The sequence below is a fragment of the Oncorhynchus clarkii genome, chromosome 32, assembly GCF_045791955.1.
Source record: "Oncorhynchus clarkii lewisi isolate Uvic-CL-2024 chromosome 32, UVic_Ocla_1.0, whole genome shotgun sequence".
NCBI lineage: Eukaryota > Metazoa > Chordata > Actinopteri > Salmoniformes > Salmonidae > Oncorhynchus > Oncorhynchus clarkii.
This window is the reverse complement of record NC_092178.1, coordinates 14,253,328-14,269,231: the sequence shown is the minus strand read 5'-3', so window position 1 is coordinate 14,269,231 and position 15,904 is coordinate 14,253,328. Positions and strand designations below refer to the sequence as shown.

The 15,904-nt window shown below is 43.5% G+C and overlaps 1 protein-coding gene across 2 annotated transcripts in view; it reads right to left on the bottom strand.

The window, feature by feature from the left end:
• LOC139392010 (insulin-like growth factor 2 mRNA-binding protein 3) overlaps positions 1-14,574 on the bottom strand; it is a 34,653-nt gene extending 20,079 nt beyond the window's left edge. The window contains exons 1-5 of one of the 2 annotated variants that reach the window (XM_071139645.1): positions 13,903-14,574; positions 12,912-12,972; positions 5,360-5,408; positions 1,047-1,098; positions 817-880 (exon numbers count right to left, since the gene is read on the bottom strand). In XM_071139645.1, the coding sequence (XP_070995746.1) occupies positions 817-880; positions 1,047-1,098; positions 5,360-5,408; positions 12,912-12,972; positions 13,903-14,077 (401 nt within the window). In that variant the 5' untranslated portion in view covers positions 14,078-14,574. The remainder of the gene's footprint in view (positions 1-816; positions 881-1,046; positions 1,099-5,359; positions 5,409-12,911; positions 12,973-13,902) is intronic. The other variant, XM_071139646.1, reaches the window with a different exon arrangement.
• Positions 14,575-15,904: the final 1,330 nt, after the last annotated feature.

Sequence of the window (15,904 nt, the reverse complement as noted above, 5' to 3'; positions counted from 1 at the left end):
TCTTGCTCAAGTTGAGGGAGAGGTGTCTGACCTCCTCCCTATAGGCTGTCTCATCGTTGATCAGGCCTACCACCATTGTGTCGTCAGCAAACTTTATGTGTTAGAGTTGTGCTTGGCCATGCAGTCGTGGGTGAATAGGGAGTACAGGAAGGGACTAAGCACGTTCCCCTGAGGGCCTCCCGTGCTGAGGAACAGAGTGTTAGATGTGTTGTTGCCTACCCTTACCACCTGGAGGAGGCCCGTCAGGAAGTCCAGGATCCAGTTTCCAAGTTAACATAAACATAGCTACTGTCACAGAACTAATAATATAAAGCTGTCAGTCACAAGAGGAACTTGCATCAGTAGCCTATCCAGAGGGGTCAAGCAAGGTCAGTTGTGTTCCAAGGTCAACTGATAATTTTATTTTCTCACTACTGAAACAAGATCTGGATGATAAAAGCATTAGAATAATCATGTGTATTAGTGCAGGGGTGGAACAAACCCCTGTTGCTCTTCAAGGCCAGGACTGACTGTTCTGTGAACTGCACTAAATTTTCCCATTCATTTTCATACACCGTCCACGCCCACTTTATCAGGAATGGTCAGGGCGCCACACACACACCAGAGGGCAGCAGTGAGCTAGCTTCTCTCAGCCAGCATGTTACTCCTATAGCAGCCACTTAGAATGGACTGCTTTGGAGGGTGACGAGGAATGCGCTGCACTAACAAATCAAAGGGGATCAATTCAAATGCAGTGCTGGGAAAAGTGCAAACCACCTAAACAAGTCTCTGCATTCTACAAGAGCAGTCTTAAACTAAGAAAAGGTGTGTGCTTACTGTCTGGCCTGGTCCTTGGCACCGTATCGAACGTTGACCACTGCCGTGTCTGTGTCTGTATTTACTGTGGAGGGAGGGAGAGCACAGACTTAACACCCACAGGGCAATACAAGTTTATACAGTAAACATGCACTTCAACTGAACAGTTACAGACTTGAACAAAAAGCTACTAGAAACAGCAGATACAGAAAGGCTATGGTGTGTGTGTGTGTGTGTGTGTGTGTGTATACCTTGCTCGCAGTTCTCCACTGTGCCATACTGAGCCAACATGCCATCCAGAACCTGAGTCAGAACCACAGGGGAGAGAATGTGACTAGAACCAGACCAGAGTTCCAGTTAGATACCAATGTCTTTTTCACACTATCATGGGGACTCAAACTGGCTTTCTAGTGAGTACAGTTTAGTAGGTAAGCCTTGTGTGAGAGAACGGCACATCCATCTCCTGTTTCTGTAGCGTGAGGCTGCTTGATGCATCAGTGGACAGGGCAGGACCCTGGACAGGACGTTAGTCTATCGCAGGGGTGCACAGTTCAGTGCAAAACAGGAAACAGCAGAGCAATTTTAGTTAAATTCTGTAAGATTACAGGTTAATGCCAACGTTCATAAACACCCAGCAGGTGATCAGGAACACATGCCCTGGGGATAAGTTTCCCCTAGGTACAGATTTACCTCCCCCAATTCTAAATTTAACTATTAGTGGGGGAAATGCAAAACTGACCGAAGGGTCGAGGGGCAACATACTACAGCCACATCCCAACGTTAAGCCCATGGGCCAATCACAATAATAAACATTTACAGTTAAGACACACATTCATCAATATTTTGTATTTACTATGGATCCCCAGTACGCTTCCTGGGGTCCAGCAAAATTAAAGGCAGTTTATACACTTTTAAAAACAATACATTCAGACTGTGCCCTCGGACCCCCTACTCCACCACAACTACATATATACAGTCCAAAATCCATGTGCACGTGGATAACACTAGAGCCCTATACTACGAATCTGGTTTGAGGAATTAGCGAGGTAATTGAGTTTAACTCGGGATAACCGGTACCACCAATGTGGCTCACCTTTTAGCCAGGTACATTTCTATGGCAACGAATCCTCCAGAACTAACCTGCTCCGTGGTAGGCCAACTCAGGTTTAAACTCCAGTTATCCCTGAATGAAGTGTTTGAGAAGTGAGTTGAAGACCAATCAAATTCCTTCATTCTCCGGACCAAATGAGGAAGATGACTGATTAAATATTTGATTAATTAAAATGAGTTAAAAATAGAAATGTTCAAACACATTTGAAACTAAAACGTGCAGTAAAACGTTCGTAATAAAGGGACTTGTGATTGATAACAGCTCAACACCAAAACATGTCATTTGTTGACAAGCACACCAAAGAAAGATATGCGTAAGAAACACTGCCCTTCTAATAACCCATTTCACATATCCTGCTGAACCTGCAGGTAAACTTCTCATTTAGATTTCGGCCAAAATTAAGTTGTGGCACAGACCATGGGTTGATGTTTCACCATAATGTCATCGACGAGTCTGGCGGTCGACTAGCCATGTGCGACGCAAACACACAGTTACAAGCCCAGATGGAGCAGGCTCCAGTAAGCAACGGGTGCACAACCAATATCTACCATCGTAACATGGATGAAGCGTGAGCTGGAATGTGATGCTGAAGCTAGCTAATTTCATGTACCTTCTTATTTAACTAGGCAAGTCAGTTAAGAGCAAACTCTTCTTTACAATGACGGCCTCCTGCAGGAAGGGGGCTGAGATTAAAAATACAAATATGAGCGCGCACACACACACACCCAGGGAGACCTAAGACAACATAGCATGGTATCAACACACCATAGCATCACAGAACATGGTACAAACATTGGGCACAGACAACAGCACAAAGGCAAGAAGGTTGTCATCAGCCCTGTGATCCAACTGGCCCTTCAACACCACCTATCAACCAGGCTGTCTGTACGAGTCAAGCACGAGAGAGATCTTTCTAAATTCGTGATCTTTAATTTCCCCACATTATCAAGCTGAACTGATCTTTATCCACTTGTGAGTCCATAGAGAAAGACACCAAAAATCTGTCGGAGCCAAACCAATCTGGAAAACTTCAACTAGCTAGATCTAATGTTCCTCTTCAAGTGTAGTCATGGATGAGAAGGTGGGAGAGAGCGAGGGAGGGACAGGAGTCCAAACACAGCCTACAGGGAGAGGACCTCCAATCATGCACAGGCTTACTGAAAGCCACGCCCGAGCACTCACAACCCCCCTTTCTGACCAATCAGAGTCACTCCCGGCCCCCTTTCTCCCAAACCACCAATCCCCTTCCCTCCCGCCCCTGAACCATCTCAAAGCCGTCCCATTGGCTGTTCCAGCACTGATCCTACATTCCCTGTGGTGAAGAGCACCTGCATATTCACTGGCTTCCACGTCTGCCCGTCTCCAGGGCTCAGCCAATGAGAATCCAGGCCATTCAGGAAAGGGTGGAGTGCATTCCTGCAGGAAGCGGTGGTTGGGTTGGGGGAGGGGTGGGACAGGAGTAATGCTACACATTCTGTGAGTGTCTGTCCATAGCACATGGAGGCAACACAGAGCAGGCCCACCCGCCAACCATGAGCTATCCTAGCGAACAAGCCAGCTCTTTGCCTGCATGGCTGTGTACTGAGGCACCATGTTATCGCCCTGATAAGATACAAGGTCTCCTTCACGTCAAAGACGGTTCTGTGTTCAGTCCCTCCCTCCCCCATTCCAACCCCCATCCCCATTCTGGTCAAATAACCATCAGCTAACTAACATGCTATAGACTACCACCCATTTACACAGCACAAGACAAGCCAACCAGTGCAAAATGCTTTGTGTCAATTTAGAACAGTTACGTCAAAGGTAGAAAGGCTCAAATCAGCCATACTTTGGCCCATGCACTACGAGTTTAGAATGGAAGAGAACCTTGTCCATGAACTATTCTATTTGGTAAAAATGAGACCTGAAACACCCTTTTCTAAAGTAGATGTTTCCTGTGATACAGACCCAGTCCATTCTCTTTAGACAGCGAGCAGAAAGGATCAAGGATTATCTTAGACAAGTGAAACTAAACGAGCAACCTGTGGGCAATACCGAAGATGACTTAGGGTTGAGCGTTAAATGTTCATACCGTTTCTGTACCATATTGGGATAAACAGTATTACCAGAAGTGCACACCAGGGGCACTATAAAAAAAAACAAAATAAACGTTTTTTTGTGCACAAACAATTTAGACACCAGGAAGCTTGATCCAGGAGGGGTTTGAATGTCTCCGCTGTAAACAAGAAGCTTGAGATTGACATCTAGGCACTTAGATAGCAAGTTAGCAAACCAAATGCATAGCTGGAGCCTAGCTCTGGATATCATTTGACACGTTACATTTCTTATAGTTCTAAGCAGTGGCATAGCACCCAACCCTGCTGCAGGGGTACAAAACCATACCGTCAGTAACTGGTAATAAATACCCTGGTATAAGGTACATCTCCCAGGCCTACAAAGAATGAGTCTGATTCTTGAGACAAACGACCACTGGTATAAGTACATCTCCCAGGCCTACGAAGAATGAGTCTGATTCTTGAGACAAACGACCACTGATATAAATCCCTTCCTGAAGGCAGTACTGCAGGGCAATAACCAATTGATAAATTGAGAATGAATGGCAGTAGGTGGTGTGTAGAAATAACAAGAGATCTGACCATGTCTGCATGAGCAAGGTTTGATCTCTCACAGGCCGGGGATGCGCGCGCACACACACACACACACACACACACACACACACACACACACACACACACACACACACGTCATGCGTGTCACTCTTGTTGCACAACGCACCTTACTGTATACCTGCAGTTCATTAGTAGGTCACTCGTCTAAAAGGTAATCCTCCACTGTTACACAGACTATCACAGCTCCATTGATCACACACACACACACACGGCATGAGCACAACAACCAACAAGTCTGCAGCAATGAAATAGATGAGGTAATGTAGGCACATTTGAAATATGATAGTCATTACCACCAACAATAGCTTGAAAATGACTGTCCTATGCTTTGCTTTATGCTGGTAGTCACCTCCATATCAAGTTTTTCTGGATGAAATATTCTTACAAAATCAACTTCTAAATTACTACCTGTACTAAAAAAGTAAATTAAGTACCAAAACACAAACCTATTCCTTTCATAGTGACCCTATGGGACCTGGTCTAAAGTAGCACACTACATACGGAATAGGGTGCCCTTTGGTGCGTGAGCCTAAATATAAAAGTAACATAATGAGACAGCCAGAAGAAAATGACGACCTGTTCTAAAGAACTAATGAGTGGATCCAAAACCAAAATGGAACGCAAAGATGGCAAAGAACCTCGTCAGTGGACTCGTTTACACCCAATAAAAAGGCTTACATTCACATCCTGTTTCAAATATTTTTTTAACGTTAGTTCCCATTGAACAGGACCGAGTATAGCTCGTTAGATCCAAAGCTTTACCAATGGACCAATTAACACTTACCTCCCACTGCAGATGAGGCGGGATGTTCCTGATCTGCAGCTTACAGCTCCTAAAAGGAAAGAGAGGGGTAGAGAAGGGAAGAGGGAATAAATGAGTGGATCCAAAAGTCAGCATTAAGAGTTCGTTGGGCTAAAGGACAAATTGACCGGTTCAAAAAAAATTAAGTAATAAAACAGCAAGTTAGTAGGTGCCTCCTTCCAGCATTCTGTGCTCTGTACGAGGGGAGAGGTGCACAAGCTGTGGACATGACTAATGTTTTAATACCCCCCCCAAGCCCAGCGGGTGTGCACCAGAGGAGGGAGGAATGGACGGAGAGCGGGAGGGAGGGAAGGAGAGAGGCTGTTACATTGTTGGACTGGTAGCTTGAACGTGTGGAGAAACTGTTCAAACCAGCTGATAATGAGAAGCATCGGGTGGGAGAGAGGGAGGGAGGAGAGGTAGGGGGGAGGAGAGCATGGCAAGGAGATGGAGGGAGGACAGGTAAGGAGGGAGGAAGAGAGACAGGAAGAAAGGAGGGGAGGGGTATGGAGGAGAGAGGAGCAGAAAGGCAGAGGAGGAGAGTGAGCGCAGAAAAGGGAGGGATGCCAAGCCCAGGAAAGAGGGAACCTCCACTAGCTGTGTCAAAGCAGAGAGAACAGATGGGGATTCAGAACGAAGGAGCGCTCACATCACAGTCAACAGGAGCACAGTGGCGCAGAACAGACTATCCTACCAATTACTGTTAGTATTCAGAATGTCCTGCATTTCAAACTCCAAACCACATTTTGAAAACGTTTGGTTTCGATGAAAACATTGTGAATACCAAGGACACAAATACTTTGGAGGTCATACAGATACTTGGTTGGAGTAGTGAATTGTAACGAGTCTGGATTTAAACAGTTCAGGTGGTACAGCATGGCGCTTGCAATGCCAGGGTTGTGGGTTTCGATTCTCATGGGGGACCAGTATTGGAAAGTAGTATGAAAAATGTATGCACTCACTACTAAGTCGCTCTGGATAACAGCATCTACTAAATTACAAAAATGTACAATGTCATTTGGTGTAATTGTGACACGTTTCATAAAAAGGTGATCGTTTGGACCACAGAGATAAACGTGGGAAAAGTGTCCAGGCTGCTCCAAAGTCCACCACCTGTTCCCACACTAAAGGAACACAATGTACATGCAGCTGGGAGTTCCAGGACAGACTGTGACCCCTACTCAGTTCTACACAGACCGTACACCCACCCACAAAACACAACATCTATCCAACACTCCTAACCAAAACCAAACCCCTACAATCTTACTGTAAACTTCTCCCACTGACATCTAGTCAAGACATACGACACCAAAAAACAAACAATTTCCACTAGGACCAACAAAAAAAAATCCATATCATGGCTAAAAGCACAGTTTTGACCAGGAAATGAAGACTTGGGTGTGTTTACCATGAAATGTCAAAAGACCTTTTGACACCTGACAAAAAATAAATTGGAAACGTTGTATTTTGTGGGTCAGGACTAAAGTTTTGCAGAGCAGCAATGAGCAGGCCTCAATTCTTCATCTGTATTATTTGTTCCTCAAGTTCAGGATGTGCATATCACACTCCTGCTCTTCACGGACTTAAGTTTAAAAGAGTAGAGAAGTCTAATAGACTATACAATCGAAATATGATTGGTTCAAATTGAAAACATGCTTTCCTACTCAACTGGTCTTAAGCTGTGCAAGTCAATGAGTGAGTCAAATGTTAACGTTTCCATGAACAGGCTGGTTGGTAGCCTTAAAGATGTTTCTCAGCCCGCCACCCACACAGCCCAGCTCACACTTCATTATATGAAGAGAGAAAACAAGCTTTACATTGGAGCATACTAAAAATGTGATGCACAGAAATCCACATCTGCAGTCTAGAAGGTTTGTGGGCGTCCATGCATGCAGGACTAGGCCACAGTGAAAACTTAGTAGGGGAAAGTTCAATGACATTTGCCGTTAGTATTCATTTATTTATTTCCAACCCCCTCACGTACCACAAGAAGATTTACAGATTCTTTAACATGCAGACTCAATCTGGAGGAACTTTCAGCATTGTCACACCAACAGGGCCTCAAATTAAATGTTATTCATTTATTTGGACCAAAAACATAGATATATTCTAAATGGAGAATTGTAGAAAAAAATACCATTAAGCGTCCGAGAGGAATTGCAGCCCTTTCCGGTCTACTGTGCCATTCCTGGCTGATACAGACCCCTTTCTCCCTGTGCACGTTGCTCTGCATTGCAGTGGGAATGCTGTGCAAAATGTGCAAATGCACCAAGCACTTCAAGCCAGATTAACCTATAGCTCCACACACACGGACGAAGTCAGCCGGGGTATTGGGGGGGGGGGGGGGGGGGGGGGGGTGCATTCCCTAGTCCCAGCCTTTGATTTGGGAAAGGGGTGGTTTGGGGGGGGGGACAGACACAAGGGCCCTCTGCCCTGTAGGGGTGGGGCTCGCGTTTCCATGGACACAAGTCCACTGACAGAAACATGGAGGGGTGTGGGGACCGTGAGGGCTGAGTTGTGATGGAGTGCGTGTGTGTGTAAAACCCATAGGAGGAATCCCATGTCGAGCAACATCAGACTTCACCACATCCATCCCCGTTTCTCACTAGCATGATCATCCATGTCACTACCCCTCCCCCACCATCCATCTTATCATACAAACAATACTCAACAGAAACACCGGCACCCACACTATAAAAACCCATCCATGTCAGGAAACACACAAAAACACACCCAGATCTGTGCTCAACGCCCATTCATCCACACTCATTGACTATTCAGTATGCAGGCGTTCTGAATGACTGATCTCAAAAAACTGCTCACTTTCCACTGCACTCTTACATGGGCCATTCCACTGCACTCTTACATGGGCCATTCCACTGCACTCTTACATGGGCCATTCCACTGCACTCTTACATGGGCCATTCCACTGCACTCTTACATGGGCCATTCCACTGCACTCTTACATGGGCCATTCCACTGCACTCTTACATGGGCCATTCCACTGCACAACAAGTGTCCATTCTGCAGTAAAAAAAAAAAAAGCTAAAATGTAAAGCAAAAAAAATTGCTAAATTGGTTTGGGCTAGAATTTGAATATTTCTAAATTAAATCTGATGATTTGCACGCATAAATAGCTAAAAATTGTACTTCCCTGCAGCATGGTATGCAATGGTTCTGTAGAATAAAACTCCACACTATCACAGTGTCTCTTGCTCCATGATAAGCATGAGTGAGTTTAGGGACCTTTAGTCCCACTAGCTAGATGGGACAAGTGGCCATAGAGAATTTCGGGCACCCCCGTGCTTCCATCCAAAATCCCTTCTTTGCAGGTTGGGCCCCACAGTGACCTCCTGACCCCAAATTCTTTAATAAGAGCTGGGAGCTACTACTCCTCACAAAGCCGCAGTTACTGGGTTAGAATGACCATGGAAGTGGGCTTTGCTTTTACGACTTACGATTTTTTTGTCTGTTGGTTAAATGAATAGGGCAATAGGTGTATTTTTTTGGTTTAAATGACGATGGTTAGGATTTAATGACCTACGCCCTTCGATGATGAGAATATTGATCATATTTTATCTACATCTGAAGTTTTAGAACGTGTGAGTAAGTTACTGTGCCGATACAACTTCAGATTTGTTGTCTGGTATAAAAATATTTTTAAAAAGGTCCTAGACTAATACTAAACTAGGTTCAAGTTGAACCATCTTCACAAGGCAGACTGGTACGAGTTGTGGAATTTTACATTACTGACATTCAATAACACTGATTCATCAACAGTTACACAGCAACTTCCTACTCGCCCCTTGACCTGCCTGAATGCCTCACACACGGGACACGTCTCAAATCATGCAATTCTTTATTTTTTTTAACAGATGGAAGTTATATTTTATTTCGGTGTTTTACTCAAACTAATGAATATAGCTTTAATCAGGTCACAGTGTAACATGTTATAGGGTCTGTGTGTGTCCTACAAACTGACTAGTACAGCTATAGAGCACGAGAGTTAACATGAAATAAACTAATTAGTGAGGAACTATAAGTAGCCAAAATACACCTACACCCTAAATGTCGGTGGTTGTCCGCTGGGCCCAAAACGACCTTAACTTATTGCATTATTACATTTAACTCCTGTAACCCCTCATGATCAAGCTACGGCGATTACAATGTGTAGGCCAAAAACCAACAATGACTATGGAAAATGTCACGTTGGAGTAGGACTAAGGCAAATGGCACACTTGCACCAAAACTTAGCCCACCCACCCCAACAAACTGCATGCACCCCTCTCGCCGCATGCACACCTCGATGTGCCTATCCCACCCAGGCCCCCGGATTTTGGTCTGGAGTGTGAAGTCACGAGCTCTGCTGGTCGGCTAATGCGTAACAACCTAGCGGTGCCAAAAGCCCTTGGACCTCATTTATAAACCATGTGTATGTACAAAATATGACCCTAAACATGGGTGCTCTAGTTCACACGCTAAAGTTGCCATTTACTTTTTTTTAAACTTAACTTGAAGTGAGATTGTGCTCAGCTTCCCACAAACTTTAGACCACGTGTACACAGTTTCTAGTGGTGGAACTATTGCATTGCAAGCAGCCAAGTATTTTGATAAAATGGCGGATAAAAATGGACTCGTTTGTTCATAACAGGTTAATAACAATATGCAATTGTTTGTCGTTAGTGAGAAGAAAGATCAATTTAGTTTATCTTGGCATTCTAAAATATTTAGAGATAGGCATCTATTTTGCTAGGCTATATTAATTATATTATTTCCATGATAATTGAGGGCTCCAGAGTGGCACAGCGGTATAAGACATTGTATCTCAGTGCTAGAGGCGTTACTACGATTCCAAGCTGTTAACACAAGCGGCCGTGATTCGGAGTCCCATAGGGCCGCGCACAATTGGTCCAGGTTAGGGTTCGGCCAGGGTAGGCAGTCATTGTAAATAAGAATTTGTTCTTAACTGACCTGCCTGGTTATATTAAAGGTTAAATCAACTTTAATTCAATTGCTGAATTTTTTTTAACCTTTTCTGTGATGTTTTCATACTCACCAGGTAGCCTATAGGCCTACAACAAGATACAATACCATTCTTCTGAAATTTTGTTTAATAGGACACTTGATAGCTTATTTATTTACTACTATTTCAAGTACTTTGCTCTATTGTCTGGTCAGGAGCTTAGTTTAGCAGTAGAATGGACGATTACACTGCCCCATCACACAAAAAGGCAGTAACTGCTAATTTGGTCAGAAATGTGTTATTTATTGTTGCAAAAATGAACATTTGTAGTCATACATCACCACGTGCTGACAGACCAATCACGGGACGGCAGGTTACAATGAAGCTCATGCCCTTATCAACTCTGGACCTCAAAGCTAGTTCCCTACCCCCCCTCTAATTGAGCACTGATTTAGATCTGGGACACCAGGTGGGTGCAATTAATTATCAGGTAGAACAGAAAACCAGCAGGCTCTGGACCTCGTAGAGCAAGACTTGAATAACTCTACCTTCGACATTAAGGTTGACTCTCTCAGGCAGGATGAAAATGATTATATTGACCACGATCCTTTGCTAGTAAAGGCCACTTTCACCATAATCCTTAAATATTTTTTTGGTGCCATTCAGCAATATGGCGGGCTTCAAATTCAAATAGTTCCGGCTTCACGTGCCATTGGGAGTTTTCCACAGGAATAAGTGGATGACATCAGCGCTATCACCATCTACTGGTTTTAATGTCTACAGTCCCACCCTGGAACACTGGAGGACACCAGGAGCCTCTGCCTCCTTGCTCGCACTTCCCCTTCCCACAAGTTCAAAGGTTAAGTTGTGGTGATTGGCCGAGCCTCCAGCTGACACTCAGCAGGCTGGAATGCAGAGGGGCCCCAGTGCACACCTCAGTGTGTGTGTGTGTGTGAGATGGGCAGGATACTGTTCCCAGTCGCTCCTATAACCTTTCCTGTGGCAAAGGGGGGACTTAATCTTTTTTCTCTCATTTTTCTGTAGGTGGAGGCAAAAAAGCACCAGGCTTACACTTCACTATATATATTTTATTTAGCTAGGCAAGTCAGTTAAAAGGCCTACCTACTATAAAGGCCTACCACTACAAATCGCCAGTGTCTGTAAACCTACACATCGAAGACAAATCATTTAGCAAAAAATATCTAGCACTTTGGGAGGGGAAAGGTCAACAAATTGACCAGAGTGATTTGGCTTTTCTTTTTAAATAGGTTAATGATTCCATCCCAATAATGAACAAGCTAAAAGCAGTAAACACATTTAGGGGGAGCTCTGCGGAAGTTCATTTTGGCCCTAACCTCGACAATTCAATGCATGGACATTTCAAAGCATGTAAATAAATATGTCCACTTTAATAATTGTATATTTTAAATATGTTAACACCATTTTGTGCAGAATGTCAATAAAAACAGATTATTCGATTTAGTAGGCCTAAATGGTGGTATCAGCAATTACACAAATCATAATTATATGTGAAACTTGACTTGAATATACATTTAAAAGTTGTGACCAGATGCTTGTTTCTAATTTCTTACAAACATAGCAGTAGCCAAACATAACAGTAGCCTTTATCCACTGCTTTGAGCTCAAATTATTTAAATCATTAAAATGCACAATCTAAACACATTAAAGTGCATTTCGGCTCAAAATCCTCTTCCTCCAAATCCTCAAATGTTTTCAATAATTACTCATTTCAATGACAGCAATTAAAATCCAAGAAAGGTTTAATAAAGGACAACATGTTTCACGTGGCGGGTATCCTACATGCCACGCCAAATTGTTGCATTTTTTTGTCCCTCTTCCACGTAAATGAGGATCAATATCGCCCCAGACTAAAGGCTATAACTCAGCATAGTTTAATCCTGTTGACTGTAGCCTACACGGAGCTACATGGTCTTTAGCAGACCGGGGGTTTTCCGAGTCCATCTCGTGCACCATCACAATGAGCAAGGAGAGCAGAAGCATGGGGCAGCAAGGGAGAATCACGGCCAGATCCTTCTCAAATGGACGACTTCAGAGGGCCTACGCCTCAACACACACATTCATACATGTACACACACCTAAGCAGGCCCAGAATGCTATTGCTGCTTAAAATAGCCCTACAGTTTGCAAGTGTTAAACACTTGGAGATTTGCACTATATAGGCTAACTACTTCCACAGATGGGAATGGTGTCTAAAATAAGGTACTTTTTTTTTTTAATAAGTCGCATATTTTAGGTCGCCATAGGCTTGACGGTATGAGATCCTTCATGCCCGTATAATTCGACCTCTACACACACCCTATGAATTTTTGCTTGCCCCAAATGAACAAACATTCCGTCCCTTCCTGCTGACGCCCCAAACACACTGACTACAAGACACAATCAGACCACTTCAATCAAATAACGTTACAAAAATAACATGTTTCCAGAAGTGTCGATGGAGATATGTACAATTTGGCTGAGGACAGCAGCAGCCCCTTATAGCGTAAATGGATCAGTTGGACAATAAATGAGTTTATCATCAGAATTTACCTTTGACGTTTAGGGACCGAGTGCTCCACTTCTATGAGTTTTCCATGTAGTTCAACTTTACCTATAGTGAGGAGAATAAATGCAAATTTTAGTTCACAATTAGTTAAGTTATCTTCAACTGTTCTCATAGGCAGCCAAAAGTAGGCCTCAACTGTAGTTTATGACCAAAAAGGCCTGGCACGAAATAACGTTAATTTCAATCGGAAGCACAATTGTGTGACCATTCAAATTACAGAAATTACTTTATGTTCACTAAGTTTCACCGAACGTAACGTGAATGTCTATTCTAAAAGGTTAAATATGGTATCGATGACAAGTATCCGACACCTGAGCTCAATACGAGGATATTTCGTAAAATCGTAATTTTTTATTTCTAGATTGTGGCCTGCTGAATGCCACTGTTTGACCCACATTGCGTACATTTGTTGTCGTTTCTAAATTGTAAATAAAAAGTCGTTTGCATTAGGCTTGCATTTCGTTGGCCTACATTTGACCAATACACAATTAAGCCACCTGGTGTGTCAGCATAGGGCACATGCACTGTGTGCTATAATTTAACAAGTTAGGCCATACTTCCATTAAGACTTTGTTGGTCCAGGAAGAGAGTGCAAACTCAAAGGCGGCAACAAAAGTAACAATACAGAGTTACATTTATTCGAAGTGATCCATGTTAGACACAAGCCTGCAATGTGCGGCCACTGCCTGTGTGCCCCGTTTCTCTGAATGGCGTTACACTGGACAGGCGTTTCTTCCTTCCTTCACTCAAACAAGTTACTTCAACGTTTTTGTACAATATAAAATTCACACTTTGAATTTATCAAAGGCATGGACTATCCTTCTACGGTGTCAGGAGCCAAGCGTGAGGCAAGGAGACAAGCTTGGATACACCCCCACCCTATTGGGCTCCATGCATCCATCTACAGCGGTTAAAGTAAACCCGTAGCCATTTCCGCAATAAAGCACCGTTCGAACGCCTTTTTTATTGTCTCACCTGAAAGAATGTCGATGGCCATCATTGCTATCTTTTCATCGGGGCAATCCACGAAAGCATAACCAGTTTTGATGAGAAACGGACCACTGTGCGGAATCTTCCACTGCTCAAAGATAGTTTCCAAGTCCTCGGCACTCGCCTCTTCACTCACGTTTCCAATGTACAGCTTATTCATGGTCTGCGCTGAAATTGACAATCTTTACGCAGAAGGAAATCGTGATTTGCTCTCTCGGGTTTGGAGTCGCCAAAATCGCCTTACTACTCAACGGAGTGGCGGTGGCGTGCTTCCCCCAGTCGTTGAAGCCACAGATATATTTGACGGGCAACCTCGTCGCGTTTGCGCTTACTCGCCTCTTCTCTATCGCGCAAAAAAAATGTATCTTAATTATTTATTCAGTTTCTCCAAAACGATAGCTGACTGAGTGAAAAAGGAGACACGACTTTTTTGTCTTCCTCCAAACCCCTTGGCAAAGAGACAGATAAATTCACACACGTTAAGGCTCGTGCCCGCCTCTGAATAAAACCAATATGAAGAAGGGGAAGGGAGAAAAAAAACTAGGATATTCCGGCTTTTTTGAATGAGCCACGTGTTCAAACTACAAATCAACCCCGCACGTGAGGAATCCAAGTTGCTCAATTAAGTGTTGGATTGGGAATATGTCACGGGAATCTGGGGTGGGGACCGTAGTCGAGAGAAAATGAGGGGAAGAGTGGATTGGTGTTGGGGGAAAAACCTGGCGAACTATGTGAGTTAAGAGATTCTGTGAGAACCCAGTGTATCTTTTACTAGAATCACATTTGTGTGCCTTTCTCTGCAAAACCTCGCTTCCCATTGGTCGCTGGTCGAAGTAGTAAAACAGCAGTGCGCGCACGGATATAGCAAGGGGCAACAGTGTTGCGCGCACGCGAGACTGCGGTGGGTGTAGGGTAGGCATACTATAGAGAACATTATGGTGGGAGAGGAAGAAGGGGGAGGTGCCATTCATAAATTATAACATCGAGCGACATAATTTATGCACGTGAAAGACATTTGAATTGAATCAATGAAAGTTTAGAATGCGTCCTCCTTAGGCCCATGGCCCGGTCAACATGGGAATGACACGCTTACTACCAACCACATGACGGCATCCATCTTCTCTAACAAGATTCAGGTGGTTCCCTGCTTTAGTCTACAATACAGATTTGTCCATGTCCACACGAAATGGCAGAGAGGGGAATAGGGTGTCTTGGGGCGAGATTGCTTGTTTGTTTTCGAAAACACCCATCTGGAGAAGAAACCTATAGTAGAACCTACTGCATATGGCGAACCGCTTACTATTTCCGGCATGGGTATATATATATATGCTTTGTTCAGAGAGGGAAGGTCTCGTCATCCAGAGAAATGCCCCTAGCGAATTGGCGACAACAAGCAAGCAGGTTTCTTTCAAATACAGTCTGGCTGGGCTTAGTACGTTAATTCAGATAATTAATTACACTTGTTAATATGTGTCCAGTGTAAAAGTGTAGTTAGGGGTAGATGAAATTCACAAACGTGCAACTTCATTGACAAGTACCAAATTACTAGGCTACATTTACCATATGTATGATCTCAGTCCGTCAAATATCCATGCTGATATTCAGGCTAAAATTAATAAAAAGATGTTCAGCTAAAGACATTGAGGGAATAATATAATGAAAGTAATTATACTTGGTCTAATTATTCTACGTTATAAAGTGGATTTATATCTGCTCAATAGGCCCACATTCGAAACGCATGCATGGCCACTGTTGAATTCCGTTTTAGTGATTTTATGCACACATACCTGAGCAGAGTTGGATAGTTCATAGTTTAGCCAGTACCTGTACAACTTGTTTAGTACTACACAATATGCATGGGAGTGCATATAGTTTATTCAGCTGATTATTCAACTTTTAAATAATGTGTGTGATCAACATATAATGCCATATTGATAAAATGCCTTCTTCAAATGTATACTGCAGGAAAAGTTAGTATTTTGCTTCT